Raw genomic sequence first — 19918 nt, forward strand, 5'->3', positions numbered from 1 at the left:
GAAATACTCTAAGAATGTACAGAGTTATCRCTAAAAACCTGAAGTTCAGTTGCGATTGCATATAGGAAAAGGAGCAAAAGGAAAAAAAAACCACAATCTTTTCTTTTTTTCCTTTGATAAAATTACAAAATCTAAAATAATAAACTGAAAGTATTAATTAATTAGGGAAAAGTAGTCACAGTGGACTATTTACAGTAAAACACCCTTACAACAAATTGCTATTTTGTGCTCCGTATGGATTAAGTGTATGCTAGTGCAAGAGCATCCCCACCTCATGTTCTCCAGGCTGTGCCCTCCTGTCTTTGCCCAGGAGGAGCTCCTTGGATGAGCTTCTGGGGAGCTAGCACCTGACACTGCTGTGTTCTTGGCCACCCTCAGCACATCCTTCCAGCAAAGCTTTCCACTAAGGAAGAATCCTTCAGCAATGCACAACAACCCTCTGTTGGCCAAAAATGCTCCAGATTTGTAATAGCTGCCTGAGAACAAGTTTTGGTGCACAGAAAATAAAGGGCTGACTGAAAGCTTTCTGCTTTATACACAGTTTGCCTCAACTGTTTCTCCTTTCAGGAGAGGCCTGTGACCTTTGCAGAAGACTGAATGCCCTTTTGGCTTTTCTCTGTCAGAAATGCCACAGAGCAGTACAAGTTCCCCATCAAGTGCCTTTTCCTACCATTTTAATTTCTGCCTGTTTTCCTGCAGCTTAGACAAGATGTAAACCTAAGCTGAGCCTGATTTGTGGAGGAAAATAGTGGCCATGTTCATGAGAAGTAACTCACATCACTCCCCTGCCCAGCCAATACAGAACCCTTCCCAAAATCASGCTTTCAAATGGGCTTTGAGCTCCTGCTTCTCTGAAAACCTTCCTTGTTTGAAAACCTCCCTTTAGGGAGGGAGAAACCCTGCTKGTTCTGCTGTTCCCTTCCTGCACCTCCAGCCTTCAGGCAGATCACCCAGCCTCTGGGGCAGAACGCTCTCYTGGCACCTTGGAAGCCCATTTAAACCTGGGGCACACTCCACTCAGAACAGCTGGCCACACTGAGAGCCCAGCCCAGCATGGCTTGCACAAGGAGCAAAACCAAACCCTGTGCCCAGAACCACTGGCACTGTTCTCGTGGCAGACAAACCTGGTATTTCTAACACAATGCTTTCCCCCTCAGTGAAGATAAAAAAATTTTTAAAAAGCTTTTGAAATACTATACACAATGTGTGGTGGAAGCACTACACACTTGGAAAGAGCAGCCTTTTCTGGGTCACCTTCAGAGCACAGAGACATTCTCATCTTAATTCAGCACCTCACTCGCATCAGTCCCCACCATGAAGCTGAGAACAGCACCCACCGTGTCATCCCCTCTGGCCTGGGGATGATCTGCCCGGCTACAAGGCAGCATCAGCCAAGTCTCACTTCCCAATCACAGAACAGTTCCCTCCAAACCCAAATTTACGTCGGCTGCTTCCCAGGCTGGAAGAAATGCCTGCCTGCTTGCCATAAAAGCCACAGGTTGGGGTCTTCCACATCTGATTCCAGGTTCTGAAGAAACAGCTGCTCTTGCTCACCCTACCAAGTTCCCCTGGTTGGCAGCCAAGAAAAGAACCCGAGAAACACACGGAAGATGCAGTCTGGCAGCTCGGGAGGCGTGACTCCTGAAGACTCTTAGTGCTGGAGGAATCTRCTTCCTTCACCTCCTTCTCTGCAGGGTGGGCTGAGCAGGACTTATCCCAGAGGGGAGTCACAAAGACAGGCTGCTCAATGTTTTGAACAGGAGTGTGACAGAGCCACTCGGAAAGAGTCACAATGAAACAGTTTGTGCACTCTCACGCTGCCGCTGAGATGGATCCACTCCTTTTCCAGCAGACACCTCTGTTTGTTTGGCTCTCGGTGAGACAGCCACCCTCAGAGCCCTTTGGCAATGYCATCATGATTGCACATGAAAACAAACTCCTAATAAAAGTGTAAATGAGGTCATTTTCACCCATGAGACCACACCTGCCCCCCTCCCCCCCTGCCAGAAGACAGGCTACACCTGATCTGTCTGGTACTCGGAGGCTTCTGATAAGCTTTCAGAAAAGCTCAGGAAGTTTTCCTGGTACTCAGAACAAATAATCTCAAATCTGTAATGCCTGAACTCCACTGCAAAGGTGCCAAAGTAGCACAGGAAGCACATCACCAGGCCCCACTGGATTCTGGAAGCATGCATGTGAATGCCCTGGGCCATAAGGATGAAATCTGGAAGAGGAAAGTCAAGGAAAACAAGTGGGAGCAGAGGCACCAACCAGTTTAAAAGCAAACAGGGAAGAAAATCTGAACAAAGTCACCTGGATAAGTCAACCCATTCAGCCATCATGAGAAGAGTGAGTGTGATGCCAGAGGTAAAAGGAATGTCAGATGTCCAATGATGCCTATGGAGCACAGCAGTTCTCCTACACGGACCAGGGCTTCCTGATTCCCAGGTCAGGGTGATAAACATTTACAGAGGAAAAGACTCGGGTGCAGAGAAGTCAGTGATTTGCTTGAGCATCCAGCTAGCCAGGGACAGAGCCAGCAAGTGGGGATCTGGCTGTGGGCCCCTACCTGCTCTAGGAGCTTCCCAGTAGGAACAGGATGGGATTACTGCACCACAGGCAATGGGAACATCTTTCAACCTACACTGTGAAAGCTTTCCTTCTATTCAGATCTCCTGCAAAATCCCTTTCTGTGAAATCTGGAAGCAGCACTCTACACAGTATGGCACTGAGTTAGGATTATGCCATGAAGACAAAGYGAGCAGCATTCCTAAAGGCTTTGAGATCCTAGGACGGGTGTGAGAAGAGCTGACATTCCCTGCTGCAGAGCACCCAGGACACCTGGCTTCCCAGGGAGCAAGACAAAAGGATACAGAGCACCACGCAGAGGGTGATGCTGGCTGAGAGAGCCACTCGTGGAATCCCRGCTTTCCGCCCCTCGTTCTTCAGGTTGATCTTGAGGGTAAGGGCAGACTGGATCCAGCACGCCAATGTCCCGAAGCCRAAGGTCAGCGATGTGCCCACGTTGTGGATCTCTTCATCGTTGGAAAGCTAGGAACAATCAAAACAGTGATTGCCTGGACACAGCAAGAATTACCTGATAGCTAACTGGAGTGCTGTTGAGGTGGGATAGCAGAGAGTGGGAATCACTGGGGTGTGAGACAGAGATGCTGCATCATTTCTTCTAGCAGAGGTGTAAAATGTAACATAACCAAGATGAGTTGACAGCTGTCACAGTCAAGCACATCTTCTGCCCAAAGCCCAAGAGCACTGTGGAGAATTGCTTGGGGACTGTCCCCACAGCTCCCTGACACAACTCACAAATGCAGAGCTCAGAAATAAATGCTTCCCTGGCTCGAAGTGATGGCCAGGGCAGGCAAGGACAACCCACTGGGTACTGCACTGGGTGTCCCTGCAATGGCTGCAAATTGTGCACCTTCAGTGCCAGCTGCAGGAGMGCTGCTGCCTGGGGAGGGGGCAGCCAGAGCCCTGACACCCGCTTGAGATAGCATAATCCAACACAAGCTCCTGGTTTGGCAAGTTTCTCCCCACAAGTTTCCTCTTCTGCCCATCCTCGACCATTGGGGTCTGAGGCAACACAAACCCAACCTGTCTGGAGTGCCAGTGCTTCCCTGTTCCTTGGGCAGTCCTGTCTCCCAGGGCTCAGTGACTGCCACACTGCAAGGCAAAATGACAGCCAGGTTCAGCTAGCAACAATCTGCAAAGAGACCCCTTGAGGCTGCAAAGCCAATCAAAAAGTCCAGCATGTTCTTAAGCCAAACAACTTCCCTTTTCCATCTGCYCCTGAGGCTTTTCTAGAAAAGAAACCACCAGGCTGTAACTTCTCCCTGCAGCCTTGATTCTTGTTTGATGATTTAACAAATTCCCATCAAATAAGACACAGTCTACGGGACAACAATCCAGTTGCTGCACCTCCACAGATATCTCCCCCCACAACCCTGAGTTTTTTCAAGAGTAGGTGTAAATCATAATACAGGCAAAAATGGGATTAAGCTGCCCTTCCCAAGGTACCCTCCACTGCAAGGGACTCAGAGCTACAATGTCCCTCTAAAACACTCAATGTACAGTTTTCCAGAAATGTGATTTAAGGCCACATTTGGCTCAGCAGTCAGGCAGGGACATGCACAGACTGAGGTCTCATTACCATACTCTTTCATGTTTGGCAAAAGATCTTGGAAAGAATACAGGTAACTAACAGGTCATGGATAATTAGAAGCAGATGTCAGAAAGTAATCAAAACTTATAGCCAGACATGATTCAAAGTATCTYCTGTTAAATTACAAGCATTTGCTCTGAAGAGTGAAAAAAGGAAGGAGAGCTTAGTGCCTGCCCTGCWCTAGAAACACGCTTCTCAGAGGTAGACAAATCTGTAGGTAGACAAAGGCTTCATAGTTCTTAGCTGGGAGACTTTTGTGGAAAAGCAAGAGCTCCGGGTTTTGGGTTTGTGCTGTGGAGTTAGGAAGACCAGGTCCATACAAGTCAAATTATCTCACACCTCTTTCAAATAGGAAAAAAAAAGTTAACTGTAAAGGACACCAAGCTCCTTCAATAACTATACAATCCATAGAGGTCCTCTCCCTTCACAAACAAGTACCATTTCTGCATTAGCTCCCTGTCRTGCAAAGCCAAGCAAGCAGCCAGCYTGCACTGACCTTTCTCAGTTCCTGCCATTATTGGGGTTGTTACTTGCAGCCCAGTGAGAGGCAGAGGCTCAGAGTCAAACCACTGWCTCCAACACCTTGATTGTCACTGCAGCCCTGACAGACACACTCATGATCACAGGGGACAGCCATCCCTGCAGATGTGGCAGATATCTGTATAKCACTGCAGCACAGGGAGAATAGGAAGGCCCTCATCCAGACACCCATCACATCTGGAGGAGTCCTGGYGCTCCTCTGCTGTGTCACTCTCCTGGCAGGTCTGAGGATCAGCAGGAGGCGGGTTTAAAGCAACACATGTTTTAAAAGAAGGACATTGAGCTRTCTGCTAAATCTACATGGGCAGTTGTGCATCTGTTTGCACAGATGTGCCCGCAAACTTCCCGCTCGACCCTTTTACCAGGGGCCATCTGTGCCAGCTGCCAGGCTCAAGAGATTCAGGGGGTCCTGCTGTGGCACTCAGCAGGACAGGTCTAAGCATGAAGGCGCAAACCCTGCTGGAAATACGTGAAAAATGATTGTGGCCCTTCATCTCAGCACACAAGGGACAGACAGAGGTGGCACAGCAGGTACAGGGAGGGCTGGGGCACAAGCTTTTCCTAGGCTCACATCCCAGGTGCTTCAAGGACCCGAGCAGATCCGCTGGAAAAGCAGGGAGSTCACAGCACAGGCAGAGCAGTCCCAGCCTGCAGGGCAGTACCTGGAAGTTGCCGAGGAGGGTCATCCCAAAAGAGGCCAAGCACAAGGCCACCAAGCCGCTGATGTTCAGCCACGGGGTGAGCACCTTTGGCTTCAGCTGAATGAAGCGCAGGACGGCCACGACGAGCGCTGCGAAGGAAACACAAGGTGAGGGGGGTCAGTATAGGGTAGAACCTGCTGCAGCAAACACCTGCCTGGTGCTCACAGCCCCCTCCTCCTCTTTGCAAGGCCAGCAARCTCTGTGCTTCTGCACGGCCCCCTCCCACTTACTCAGGGACCAGCCAAAGCACAGGAAGCATTTCTCTTGCGATCCAATGGCACCAAGCTCCTGGCTTCCTTTTCTCTCTATGCTTTGTCTGACAATTGTCTGGGGGGAAAGAACACCTTCCTGCTTGCCTGTGAAGCTTACACACACACACACACACACACACACACACACACACACACACACACGATGCATTCACTTAGCAGCACCTGGGCTGCATGGTTTCACTCCACTGAGCTCTCCTGGAGGAGCTATGTCAAACACACATTAAGAATATGAATGACACCTATGTATTTCTGCAAGGTTCACCATAATGCCTACTGCCTCTTCTTCTTCACTGGAACAAGCGCTGTTGCCACAAATAAGCCAAATATTGCACCAATTTTCCATGAAGAATGGAACGACAATCCTTGCAAGATTGCAATTACCCCAAGCACTATGGTAAATGATACATGATAGATAAAATGTATCATGCATCACATAATACAGCATAACACCAGAAGATACTCAAATTGTGTATTCTTGCCCTCCCTAGGGAATGCTGCATGGAACAATACAGAAAGCCAGACAAACCGTGGACCTTCAGATGGGATTCAAACCAGACCACTAAAAAGCAATTTAGTTGAACAGGGAAATTTGCTTGCTGTCAAACACCTTCATAGGCTCATGCTCAAATTATATGCTCATGATAGCATGCAGGTCATATTGTTGTAAATAGTTTGCCTTAGCAAATTAGATCTGTATTTTCCACAAAAAAACCCCCATGCAAAATATCAAAAACATGGTTTAGGGAAATAAGGGCATTGTAAGTGAAAAATACCCACTATTACCCAAACTGCAAAAGACATTTGAATTAACTTGCTCACAATTGTTCCAGTGAATCAATCTGCTCCAAATCCTTAAAACAAGAGAATTTGGTTCCCCCAAAAAGGATTTTTGTTTTTCCTCCCCAGGTAATTGTTTGTGGCAGCCATCCCATGAATACTTTAGCTTATGTGCAGGAACTTTTAATTTCTATTTCTACAGGACATAATCCTGAAATTCTGTGATCTTGTTCTAAAACTTGATGGGAATGACAAAAGAGAATTAAAAGTATTCCATGCAAAACAACAGTATTTTTTATTTCAGTTATTCCTGTTTCTAGCATGTTTCTGTAGCTTTCTTCTCCTCTAGCTTTGACACAACTAAGATGGAGAGAGATAAAAGCTAAAAGCAGCTCTCAGAAGTACACAGATACAGCAGAGGGAAGTTTGACTTTATCCACAAAGCAGATTAGAACAGAACAGGTTATTTCTGTTGGAAAGGACCTAYGAGAGTCATCAAATTCAGCTTCCTGACCAATTCAGAGCTGACCTAAAGTCAAAGCAGTGTTATTAAGGACAGTGTCTGGATGCTTCTTAAACAGYGATAGGCGTGGGGCACCAACCCTCTCACCAGGAATCTCATTCCAGTGTTTGACCACTCTCTCAGTAAAGAAATGCTTCCTAATGTTCAGATTAAACTCCTCCTGGAGCAGCTTTGAATCATTACACATGTCCTTTCACTGGATCTGAGGAAGAAGAGATCCACACCTCCCTTTCCACATCCTCTCCCCATTTATACTTCCAGTGTTACTCCATTGCAGATGCAGGACACAGCATTTAGACCTGTTAAATTTCATCCCATTGATCCCTGCCCAATGTTCYAGCTATCTAGATCCCTCAGGAAGGCATCTGGTCCCCCAGGAGAGCCAACAGCACCTCCCAGTTTGGGATCACCAGCAAACTTGTTAATGGTGCCTTCACACCCTTCATGCAGATTGCTGATAAAAACATTTAACAGAACTGGCCCTAGAAGTGAGGGTCACTGGCAGCTGGATGCCAGCCAGGTGTAGCTTCCCTACAGCTCTCTAAGTCTGCTCTTTAGCCAGTTCTTTGCCCAGTGCACTGTGAATCTGCTGATCCCACAGGCGGACAACTTCTCCAGAGGGATGCCTTGAGGGACAGTGTCTAAAGTCTTACTAAAATCCAGAAAAACTACATCCAACACCTTTCCTTCATCCACCAAGTGCATGGCCTTATCATGGAAGGATACTGAATTTGTTAAACAGGACTTTCCCTTTGTGAACCCAYRCTCAATGAATRAAAATGAAAAACTGYRTTRTTCTTTAAATATGTACATACCACGTTGTCCATMATTTTTCCTGGAACTATGGTTAGACCAAGAGGTTTGTAACTCTCTGGGTCTTACTTTACAATTCTTGTAGACTGGAATAACACTGGCTGGCTTCCAGTCAGCAGGGACCTCCCCAGAGTCCCAAGACATTTGGCAGATGATAGAGAGGGGTCCTGCCCTAGCATCCACTACCTGCTTCAGTACTCTGGGATGAATCCCATCAGGACCAAGAGCACTCAGCTGATACAGCTGGTCCCTGAMAATTCCAGTGCCCACAAATGGAAAGTCACTGCAGCCTCACTTGTAGCCCTTTGGCTCTGAGGTCTGGGCAGCCCAAGGTCTGTCATCATTTTGTTAAAGATTGAGGCAGAAAAAGCATCGAATGCCTCAGCTTCCTCTTCATCCCTACTAGTGAGGTTACAGTCTTTAAGGATCTGTCCAGTATTTTCTTTAAGCCACCTTTTGCCACTGACATAYTCAAAAACACTCTTTTTGTTGTCTGAAAAAGCTCTGGCCAGTTTCAAATCTAATTGAGCTTTGGCCTTTCCTGTCCTTCTCCTGCATATACAAACCACAGCTCTGCAATCTCCCTGCCAAGCCTGGTCTCCCTTCCAGAGACCATATAATGGCTTTTTCCTCTTCAGCCAGGCTGGTCTTCTGCCCCACTCTTTGAGCACAATCCCATACACTGGGATTGCCTGCTCCTGTGCTTTTAAAAGACGTTTCTTAAAGACTGACCAGCACTCACGGACTCCTAAGCCCCCAAAAGCAGACACCCAAGGTACCTGTGAGGTACTTCCTGACAGAGCATAAGGTTTGCTTTCTTGAAATGTAGGGGATCACTTCTGCTTGGATCCCCTAAACTCCTTTTTTCTCATTACAGCAAAAGTTCTGAAGTCAACCATTTCACGATCACCAAGGCCAAGACAGTCACCTGCCATCAAACCTCCCATGACCCATTTGCAGTCTGGAGGTTGTATTTCCCCTWTTTACATTTCTTTCTTTGCAATGGGAAGAAGAAGCAATGACATGTACAGTTCAAAAGATTTCACATCATCACATTCCAGAAGAATATACACACGATATTACTTATGTTTGAGTGACTCTTAAAACAAACAGAAAGAAATAAACTCCAGTTRTGGTTCCTACCTAGAAATGCTGCCATGTTCATGACTTGACTAAACACACAGCTTGCAGGAGGTGCATCACCTGCAATACTTGAAAATATAAAGCGTATCATTGTAACTCCAGGACGGCAAAGACACATAAATAGTAACTATTAATCAGAGCAGTACTTGGAAGAAAATAATTCATTTACCTTATATAAGGCGGTCTTTTGGAACCAGGTTTCCTAAGAGACACAGGCACAGGAATAAAGATTCAAGGTTTGCTTTCCCACTTTTTTTTTTTTTTAATTGTTTTATTACTTTAAAGAAACAAGTGATTGAATGCAAAGCCCACAAGCAGCTCTTACCTATCCGGTACACTTAGTGGGAGAATTTTGTTATCTTCCACTGCTATAAAGTACCTGTCAAAAAAAAAAAGCGGGAGAAAAAAGGAAACAGTATAAAACCTCATCCTAGCTTCCATTCCAAATATCACTCAAACAACACATTAAGTGTCTCACAGTCCCCTGGCAGGATCRGCTGGAGGAGCCTGTGTTTCTCTCTGCTCAAGCAGGCAGTTTTGCTTGTTTCTCAGCCCATGTGCCTCCCTTTGTGYTGCATCTGGTTTGCACAGTTGAGTAGACAAACAGGGTCACTGAACTGAGCTGCCTTAAAAATAACCAGCCAGGGCAATGCTTTCATTTTTAGTTAGAATCATTTGGATTCCTCAGGTTTACTAGGGCACTCCATCCACAAAAGCTATTTTAATAGAGAGGGGATGGGACAAGAAAAACAGCAAGCAATGGAAGTCAGACGAAAGGCTTAAGCTGCCCCCGCTGCTGAAAAGCAGTRTCCATAACCATGGCCAAGGCCACATCCGACAAAGTAACTGCTTCTCAGCCCGAGTAGAGCTGCTGATCACACATTTATCACTCCCAAATTCATGCTGCAGTCATCTGCCTGCACGCTTGGAGAGAGCCCAGCTCAGGGAGCAGCATGTCTTGTGTGAATTTTGGTTAGAAGCATTAGGGAGAAAGTGAGGTGTCAGCATTAAGCTGCTGGCAGGTTTTCAGTGCGGTGCTGGATGCTGCAGATTTTGTATTTCCACCCCAAAGCAGGGTCTAAGTGCTTCTCCAAGAGCTCTGCTGAGTCATTCAAAGAAAATGTGATTAAAGGAAATTTTTATATTTTTGGCTGTCTCTTTTCAGACAGCTCCCAGTAATGTGTACCAGGAAGAAGGCAASGTCAGCAACTTGGCCCAGGGAGCACAGAAACTCAGGGATAAAAATGTGATCCTTCAAGCCATGAACTGGCAGAGTGGCCCCTGTCCCTGTCATGTGCTTTCCCCACAGCAGCTCAAGGGCAGAGCACCCCCAAAACACTTCCCTTAATGAGAAGCAGCCTCCCAAATAACCAGCAGGAGATGACTTACACTATCCATAATCCAGCTGATGTAAACAGGGTAAAGACAAGAGGTAAAAACATCCACACGCTGCATTTCTTCCCATCCATACCTGCTAGAAACAAAGAACAAAGTGAAAACACAGGGCAGAGGTACCCACTCTCCTTGGCCCCCCCTCTTCTGAGAGCAACAAGGGCATCCCACAGCGGTGCCAAGGCATCAAAATCCTGATGGCCACTGCAAACCTTTCATGCTGTCATTGCTGGCGTAAAGAGTTAAGCTGCTGCACGCAGGCAGCATCTTCCACACTGAGCGGGAGACTTTTCATTCAGACACACCTACTGAATTTGAGCGGATCTCAAAGTAACTTTCTTAAGGATTTTTCACAAGGTGACCACAAGACCTGCAGCTCTAATTGCCCATCCTTCCCACAGGCACAAGGCACGGCRGCCTCCTAGCCGGGATCATTTCCAATTCCTCACACGCTGCCTCAGCAAAGCCTGCAGCACGGAGAGAGAGAGGGATGCCCGTGCTGTCAGCATCTCCACAAAGCACACGAGCAGCTCCCGTCCTGGCCACAGAATGCAGCTAAAAATAATGTCTGGCCACAGCTGGAGCGGAGCCGAGCCCCGGTGCGGGCACCCAGAGCGCTGGCAGAGTCGGGATGGGGCGCTGCGAACAGGATCGGCTCTCCAGGCACCGTGAAATCCCCGTGTGGCGTAAGGATGCTGCGGACACCGCCTCCCGGGGAAGCGTTTGTCCTCCAGGCAAGATMGTGCTGGATGAGCATCTGGAATGCCGGGGCTGTTCCTCTAATGTGTGCAATTCGGAAACGCTGCCGTGCTGCGGAAACACCGAGTGCTGCGTGTCCCTGTGAGACCTTTGAGAACAGATCAAGCATTTTCTCGTGCTTTGTCCTCCTCCATAAATGTTCCTGCGGGCACCAGCCCAGCCAAGAGACACAAAGAGAAGGGAATAACASGAGGCTCACGCCTCCAGCACCTGCTTTACTTTCACCAGGGCAGCAGCACCTCTGCCCCTGCGCTCTGCCCCTGCCCCTGCTGAATTTGCAGCTCACTTACCTCACCCAGCTCCTCAAAGCCATGACCCCTTTGCCCCAGAGAAGAAACACCCACGCTGTCAGCTCCTCTGAGCCCCCCTGGCCCTCTGCAGCACAGAGCCAAGCTGTGCTCCTTCTGCCAAGGACCAGATGAGAGCACCAAGCCATGCCACAGCAGCCCCAGCTCAGTGCACCCCCGAGGCACCCAAAGCACAGGGGACACCCTGGCTGGGTTCCTCGGGGCTCAGACACCCATTCCTGCCCTGCCTCGCTGTGACAGAGACTCAGGGGCTTGAGTGAGGCCTGAATTCCAAACCTTAAAAGACAGAAAAAGCAATCAGATAAGGTCYCTTTCCTGACCTGGGAGCAGAGAGAACTGTAGGCGAGGAGCATGAAATGATGCAAGTATTAACAGGTGCCCAGGTAACACAGTTCTTTCAGGTCAGGGGATGGCACATCTTATTATTGGCCCTTCASCTYTGGGAAGCTACAAYAAAAGTTCCATTTAAACAATAAAARCAAACARRAGCCATAACRCCTGTCCTCATTAATGGGTTGCCACAGCTCCTCCACTTCCCAGCATGGAAACAGCAGCCTTCACAAGCTATTTCAGCACTGTCTGTCATGCAGAGAGGGACCTGCAAGGGCTTTTTTCCCCAGGCAGAGAAGTGAGGCAGCACACAGGGACAGGGATTCCATATCAGAATCAAGCAGGGAAATGTGAAAATACTGCCCAGATAACCACTGCTCTGTGCTGAGCCCTAAAATGGAGCGAGGCCAGGACTAGTGCCCAACTTCCCCAGAGTCAGAGCATCGTGGCTACAGACTCACCTCCTTGGAAAACAGCCCTCTGTTCAACATCCACTGTGCCACACCGAGTCCCCTTCCATCAGCCACTAACAGAAAATGACATCTGAAATCATTGCATATGAAATGAACGATCYGTGCAGAGCACAGTGTCCTGATGGGAAGCTGGCTCCATAGTTCAGAGAAACACCCTAATTTCAGCCAGCTAAAAAGAAGGAAGCCACCTGCAGTCTGAACTATGAAATACAATAAGCAGGAAAGAAGAGTCCCTTTCCCCATGTCCCCAAACACCAACRCCTTTTAATGCTGGCCCTTGGCACAGCCCACACATGCCTGGATATGTTTCAGCATCCCCACATGGGCAGAGGATGGTTTAAACACAGGGCTCAGCTCCTGCACATTTCTCATTTATTCCCTGCTGTGTTATCCGGGTGCCAGGGACAAAACTGCACRTAATCCCAATTTCTTCCAAAGGAAAAGCCCTAAACTTGTGCCAAACCTGCCTAGCTTTGCACTGGTATTCAGCAGATATTCTCAGCAGCTGCCTTGGGGTTAGCCTTGTCCTCTTCAGGGATGTCCCCACTGTATCCTCAAGCTGTGACACTGCTGTGCACGCTGAGAGCAGTGCCTCTAAAAGCAAACAGGAACAAGAGAACAAGGAACCCAAGCATCAGCCTCTCCTGCAGCACCACACCACTTCAGCCAAAGACAAATGCCAAGAGTGATGGGAAAAATTACCAAAACTCTTTATGGGAAATGTAGAAACAAATTCTTTGACAGTTAATTGCTCCACAGGGATGATGTAAAGCCAACCCTCCTGTCCACAGCTCTGTCCTGCATTGCTGTGGTCTGTGATGCCAAATCGGAACAGTCAACTCCAGCTGGCAACAGCAGCAATCTCTGCCAGCCTGTGCTCTCCAAAAAAAAAAGACCCTGCATCCAAGAGGCAGCTGGTTATCTCCCAAACCCATTTGTCTTCCCTTTTTAAGGCTTGCATGGAAGGCCTTCAGCAACAGAAAGCCCTCATGGTGCAAGGGATTCACAAAGCTAATAAAACTGTTTTCAGCACCCCAGCTGACSCAAGCCCACCTTCTCCAAAGCTCACATGTGGTTTTCCTGTCTCTCTTGACACACCCTCTCACAGCAGCACTGCAAAGCCCCGGCTGAGGTGTGCTCCCACTGCCACCTAATGACTCAGGGTGCAGAACTCAAAAGAGTTTCACATTAGCACTGCCCCACTCTATGTCTTGAGAATCCCTCTCAATGCAAGCTTACTCATCCCCAGTTCCATTTTTATGTCTAAATCTGCTTAGACTGTCAGCTGCCTGCTCTGCTTTTTTTAACGTTGCCCCACTATAAACCCTCAACCAATTAAGCTTCCGTTCCTCTAATGTACACACTTCAATTACAGCAGGCAGCTCACCAAACGCACACTGCTGCTTGCTCAAGGTTCATTTAATAGGGACATCTTCATTCCATCTGCCAAGCAAAGTTACAGGCAACTCCTCACGTTGCTTTCACCAGAGAGGGTGAATGTAGAAAAGGACAAAACTGCTACACTGACAGAGCCATACATCTTTTTTAAGACTGAAGTGTGCAGATGTATTTGAAATGCATAAGCCAGAGCAACACACCTGCATTCCACAGCACCAGGCCATTGGATTATTTCAGAGAACAGATACAAAGCCAGGAGCACTGGGAGAAGGAGGACACTGTTCAAAACACAGCAAGTCATRAAGAGCTGCTGCCAGTCAGCAACAATCAAAGGGGAACAAACACATTCTGTCTTCTGGGGGAACCCCCTATAGCTCTCTGGTGCTTCTAAAAAGCAAAAATAAACAGCCACTTGATACCTAATCACTGTAACAGAGTGGATACACATTATATAACCTGCCACTCACAAGTAACAAATGCCAACATAACAAAGCAGGGCGTTTTCAGGTTTATCTCAAGGTTTCCAGAGTGAGTGCACAATCAGAGAGATAAGATGTGACAGAGACTTGTAAATACATTGCAAAACGGTGGGGTAACAAGAAAAGAAGTGATCCCCTCTGTCAGCAGGGTATGATGTTCTGCTTGCTCYAGGTACCCACCTACCATCTCAGGGATGTGCAGAAATGCCATTTTCATTTTATTTCTACGAGAGGGATGGGAAAAGGTAAAGACATGTCTGGGTTGTGCATGGGGGAAGCAGGAGCTGCTTCAGAAATCCTGCAACAACTTGAGAGGCGATGTTTTCACCCACGGCAACACCAGTACATGTTCCTTGTCTCGTTTCACACGCTGTGACTGCACTCAGTGTCCTAATGGAATGTTCTGGCCAACATAAACTTATCAGAGATGGGCCAAGTGCAACCAAGGAACTAAACCCTCCAGTAACCAAAAAAAACAGGAACAGAAAAGGACATATTAAGTGTCTGACCCAGAGATATTCCTGCAGCACTCCCGAGGCCAGTGCACCCCACAGAAGGATTTGAAGGATTCTGCTCCCTGCTGGCCCACAGCCTTGCCCCGTGTCACATGTGAGTGTAAGTACTTACAGGCCATTCAGCAAGCAGTGCTGAGCTGCCTTAGAGCCAGAGACGCCGCCTGCCAGCTCTGCCTGTCTCGCATGTGGYGCTGAACGGACCAGGCACGCCCCTGCGTGTTACAAAGGGAAAATTAATGTGACTTGCCACCACAGGACCAAAGGGGTGCTCCGCAGGCTTTGACCCATGGACCTATGCCAGATCACGCTGATGTCCATGAGGTCCCACTCGTATCAAGAGCAGGGCTTTGTTAGCTGTGAACATCAGCCTGCWAACAGGCAAAGGAGGCAGAGACAGGAGCTGGCAAGAGCAGAGCTAACACCCAGCTCAGACAGGAGGAGCTGGGGCAGCAGGCAGTGAAACCAGGCAGGAGCAGCCAGGGGGAGCTGAGGAGAACTGCTTTTTTCAGGTGCTGTGTGTTTCTTCGCCCCAGGGATCCCGTTCTGCTTGGGAGCACTCACTGCAAGCTTCAGCCATCCCGGCTCCTCCTGACCTCAGGGGCTGCACAAGAYCAGAGCCCAGTGAGTCCTCCCAGTGWGTGCCAGACTGCCCAGCCCCCAGGRCAGCTGCCTACCCCTCTCCAAGGGCAGATGGTGACGAATACATGCAGCAGCTCGGTGAGCAGCTGCAGGCAAGGGACCATGACCTGGCACCCTCCCTTTGCCAGGGAGCAAAGGGCACAGAGACCTGTGGCACTGGCCAGGGCTGGCTGGCCACCCAGASACTCTGTAAAACCCAAATAAAGAGTGAGAAGGGCCCAGACTAAAGATCACGATTGGAACAGGCACACAGACTGTGAGGGTATAAAAGCCTGGGGATTCCTTAGCTCAGGAGTCCCACTGAAGGCATCCATTCAAGCTGTCATGATGTTACTGCACCATGATTAAATTACTTAAAGGATCCAAACTTCTGGGACTCTGCTAAGGGAAACYTGGGGTCCAGCCAGTAAGGGAATCCTGTCTGGCTGTGTGAGWGTGGGGTGTGTGGGGCATCAAGAAGAGCACACTTCAGCTCCATGGAACCACATGGTGTAAAAGGGCTTCAGTCCCACCAGTGACAGCGTGGCGTGGCGGGAGTGTGACAGCCAGAGCAGCTCCTGGGTGGTCAGACTGGAAAGTTTCCTTAACAGAGAGATGCTCAAGGCTGGGGACACTTTCACCAGACTTCTGGGATGCAAGGGCAATCTCCAGTAGTGTCAACACAGACCAAAMCCACAGTCTCACACCACAACCACAAGGGCCTATCTTCCCCTTGAGAACCCTCTGGTTTCGAATGTGTGTGAGAAGGGCCCTTACCTCGAAGTCCCAGTGAGCCCCCAAAGTAAAGGGTTACTGGAAAATGAAGAGGGCTATTTATCTCCTCAAAAAAAACATAAGACAGCAAAGCTCTCCCTGCTTCAGCTGCACTGTGAGGAAAGAGTCTCTGAAGCCATCTCCCTSCTCTGCAGGCAATACAGAAACGCAGGCTGATGTTATGGCAAAGCCCAGGAAGTCAGAGGCACTGKGCAGACAGGCTGTCCAGTGATTGTCCTCCACTCAACCACCCCAATCAGATGGCCACAATCTAATGAAGCAGCAACAAGCAAATCGAGTGTTTCTCCTCCCACGAAGTACAGAGATCTTGACAGGGTATTAAAAATTTGACAGAAGTGTTTTATTTGCCCCTCAGTCCCAAAAATCACAAATGCCTTCGAGCATTTCCAATGTGCACAATCAAGCACACACATTACATCAGAAGGGGAAAGAAAATCTGCCCAAAAGGTTTGTCCCATTATCAGGAAAACAATGTAAGTGTTGGGAGTGGCAAAGAACACTTAACAGGGAGGTGAAACCTCACGTGGTGACTTACAAACAGCTTTGGAGGCAAGGAAAAACAGACWAAGCCCAGGGGAACAGGCTCGGCAGAACGCTATTCCTGATCACACTRTCTCCTTCCCCTGTAGTTTACGGATGAGAGAGTACAGGCCCTGCAAGGCCAGAAAAATTTCAGGTTCCCCTGCCTTTTCTCCCCTCTCACTGTTTTTTCCCCACCAAAGAGAAAACACACACTAAAGCTACAGARCTTCTCATGGATTGTGTAAGCAGGACTTCTCTCACCTGTCTACCTGTCTTTCATCTCTCTTATCCCTTCCACCCCTCTTCTATTCACCTTTTGGAAGCACAAGCTTCTTTCTTCACTGCACTTTGCAGCTCTGCACTTTTTGGGGAGATGCACACTGTCCCCAAAGCAGCATTTCCTTTGGTAAATGTAACTTGTTTTGGGGAGAACACCCAATGCCTGTGAGCTGCTAGGGACTGTGGCACARCATTCTGAGCTTTCTCAGGACAGATTTCCCTCACCAACCTCTTCAGCCTGGGGATTCACTCCTCCTCCACAGAGAGAGGTCCTCTTCTCAACRTGTTGACCACCAAAGCCCCAGAGGAGCAGCAATGAGGTGATGGGCTGGAGGGTGAGCTACAAGGAATGGCCCTGCAGTAGCCATGACTTGGCTTTTGTCATTCCCCTAAAAAAGCCCTCTCTGGCACAGGGATTGTCTCTGGACTCTGTTGAGACCCGTGGGAATCATCTGCCCTGAGAGGCAAAGCACAAGGAAAGCWGTCACACACAGACATTTCTGGAGTGCTCACCACTTCCTCACCAGCATTCCTTATTTGTAGGAATTAGTTCCACTTGTTTACCAGTGTGCCAAGCTGCTGGAACCATAAATTGCTGCTTGCAGGGTGCTCAGGTGAGCTACAGGAGGAATTTTGTGTACAGCATTTGCTTTCATGCAAACACAATGCACAGAGGGGAGCAGGGAACAGCTTCCAGCTGTTAAACAGGGGCCAAGCCTGTGTGAGCAGCCTCTACATTACATCCAGAGGGATTAAAATTTTTTAAGTATGTTGAAATATTTTCAGAGACAGATTTTCCTGTAGGAGACCACACTGAACCACCTCTAAGAGCATYCAGCTGGGCCAAGACCACACTGGGGAGGTTCTCTCTGACAAAGCTGTGGCCATCTTCAGTGGTTTAGCCAGGCAAAATCCACTTTTGCAGTCCTGTGGGGCCAAAACTGAAGGGCCACTGGTTCTTCTGGTTCAGGCAGTGACCACTGTTAATCTCAGTGGCTCCTCATGGGAAGCAGGAAACAATGCAGGGAGAGCAGAAGTTCTCTCATTAAGTACCTGGACCTGCCCCAGCTCAGGAAATTGCAGGAAGGATGCTGGACACTCTCCCCACCATTGCAGCAGATCAGCCTACATCCTCCAGGCTTTTGCTCCCTTCCCTTTGCTGCCCATGGGAGAAGCAGCCCAGACCCCTCCCCTGCAGCCAGGAGCATCCAGCAGCAACCTCAGCATGAAAAATGCGCAATAAACCCCATGCCAGGTAACCTATGGCCATTTTAACAGCTCTTTTCATGGTTTTTGAAGCTTCATGAGTCTCTTCCTCTCCTCTCATTCACTCCACCCTTCTCTCGACACCTGTTCCCAATGTGTTTTTCTTCCTTCTCACTCTCATCCTACCTTCATCCCTGAACCTCTTCTGCATCCTGCAGGGAYCCAAGGCCAGGGAAGGCCTTTGCAAGTCTTCTTCAGACAGCAAAACACCATAATTATTCCCATTTTAGACAACAGCACCAGTGATTTGCTCACTGAGAGGTCACACTGGAAATCAGTGACACAGGGGACTCAGAAAGTCCTGGTTCAAGCCTTCTACTGCAGCAGCCTCCTCACCAACCACCACCCCCTATTCCAGCATATCCTTCCCAGTATATTGCCTGGGATCATCTTTCTCTTTCCTCACAGACCTTTCTCTGCTTCTTTGCTCCCACTTAACCTGCCATCACAGCTCATTGTTTCAGCTTGGACTGAAGSATCGGGACCTTAAAGCACCTCTGTTAGGCCAAACCACAATTTTGCAATCTCAGGCTGCCCAGAAATGGCTGGGGGAAGAGAGAAAACCATGGACATGCCGTTTCTTCCAAGAAAAAAAACAACTGCAAACGTTGGTGTTCTTACAAGCACACATCCCTGCTCTGCATCTGAAAAGCAAACACTGCAGCACAAAGAATCTTAAAAGGGGAAATGAAACAACTGCACTTTCAGCACCCAGGTTCAGAAAATGCTGACAGCTGGGCATGGATAACCACAAGAGAACAATTTTACTTTTTAGAGTTCAGCAGTGAAATCAGGAGCAAGACGTTTGTCAGGCAAATAGGGATCCCCAGTCTTCATCCCATTACCCMAAACCAGAAAGTGACAAGAATCAAGTCCCCCTTCTTTTAGGCACTGTCATCTATTTGAGCAAGACACAGCAGCCAGTCAGTGTCAGGATACACCTTTCACACACTGCCCTCCTCCATATTGAATGGATATTCCTAATTAACCATGCATGTATACATTGCTGTGCCGTAGGCATGGTGTGAATGTTGATCAGACAGCCCTAAGGGTTACTTTCACGTGTAGCTTTGTTTAAAAAGGAAAAAAAATAAAGGAAAAAAAAGCAGAAAAAGGTTAACTCATTATTTCTGCAACCTTTAGGGCTCTGAATCAAAGGTCTGGCACAAGCATGATGCTCTAATTAAAAGCCAAGACAGAGATCTCAAGCGACCCCATCATCATCCTGGGGCATCAGCACMCAGCATCCTCCTATCACTCAGAGAGAGGATCTTGCCCTTCCTTCCCTGAGGGACCACAGCACAGCTGAACGCCTTTTCTCGACACCTTAAACTCTCCCGGGGAATTTAACTGGACACAGCCTGCATGTCCTGACAGGACATCCTGACAGGATCTGGGGAAGGCAGGACCTGTCCCACCCCACAACCTCAACCCAGGTGAGGTTTCTCACAGACCCCTCTACAGCAACCTGGCCGAGGACCCCGCCGCGTTCTGTCACCACCACATCCCTCAGCGCCCAAGGGATGGACACCCCAGAGGGATTCATGGGCGAGACGGATGCCGAAATCATCACCCGGGAGAGCTGTTCCTCAGCTGGGTCCTCCAGGCCCCGGGCGAAGCGGCTCTAATCCTCTTACCTAGCCCGTGTCCGCCTGCCGTAGCCCAGGACGCTGCAGGGCAGGGCTCGCAGCTCGGTGTGCCCCCGCCAGCCCTGCCCCGCTCGCCGCCCGCAGCTGGGGCTCACCGGGCACCGGGGGCGACAATTGGCGACAGGGCGGGGCGACAGCGAGACGGAGCGGGCGGGAGGGTGTCTGGCGCTCCCGGCGGAGGCTCCCGGC

General features: G+C 48.8%; 1 protein-coding gene across 5 annotated transcripts in view; it reads right to left on the bottom strand.

Moving 5' to 3' along the window:
- Window positions 1-42: 42 nt before the first annotated feature.
- Window positions 43-19918, bottom strand: part of TMEM150C (transmembrane protein 150C) — a 25170-nt gene continuing 5294 nt past the window's right edge. The window contains exons 2-9 of one of the 5 annotated variants that reach the window (XM_057383879.1): window positions 14713-14812; window positions 10336-10417; window positions 9272-9325; window positions 9116-9148; window positions 8947-9014; window positions 5380-5507; window positions 2874-3051; window positions 43-2224 (exon numbers count right to left, since the gene is read on the bottom strand). In XM_057383879.1, the coding sequence (XP_057239862.1) occupies window positions 2016-2224; window positions 2874-3051; window positions 5380-5507; window positions 8947-9014; window positions 9116-9148; window positions 9272-9325; window positions 10336-10417; window positions 14713-14719 (759 nt within the window). In that variant the 5' untranslated portion in view covers window positions 14720-14812 and the 3' untranslated portion in view covers window positions 43-2015. Of the gene's footprint in view, window positions 2225-2873; window positions 3052-5379; window positions 5508-8946; window positions 9015-9115; window positions 9149-9271; window positions 9326-10335; window positions 10421-14712; window positions 14813-19717; window positions 19870-19918 lie in introns of those variants that run through there. The other 4 variants (XM_057383878.1, XM_057383881.1, XM_057383882.1 and 1 more) reach the window with 4 other exon arrangements.

The sequence above is a fragment of the Malurus melanocephalus genome, unplaced genomic scaffold (assembly GCF_030028575.1).
Source record: "Malurus melanocephalus ecotype Western Australia unplaced genomic scaffold, MMel_1.1 scaffold_668, whole genome shotgun sequence".
Taxonomy (NCBI): domain Eukaryota; kingdom Metazoa; phylum Chordata; class Aves; order Passeriformes; family Maluridae; genus Malurus; species Malurus melanocephalus.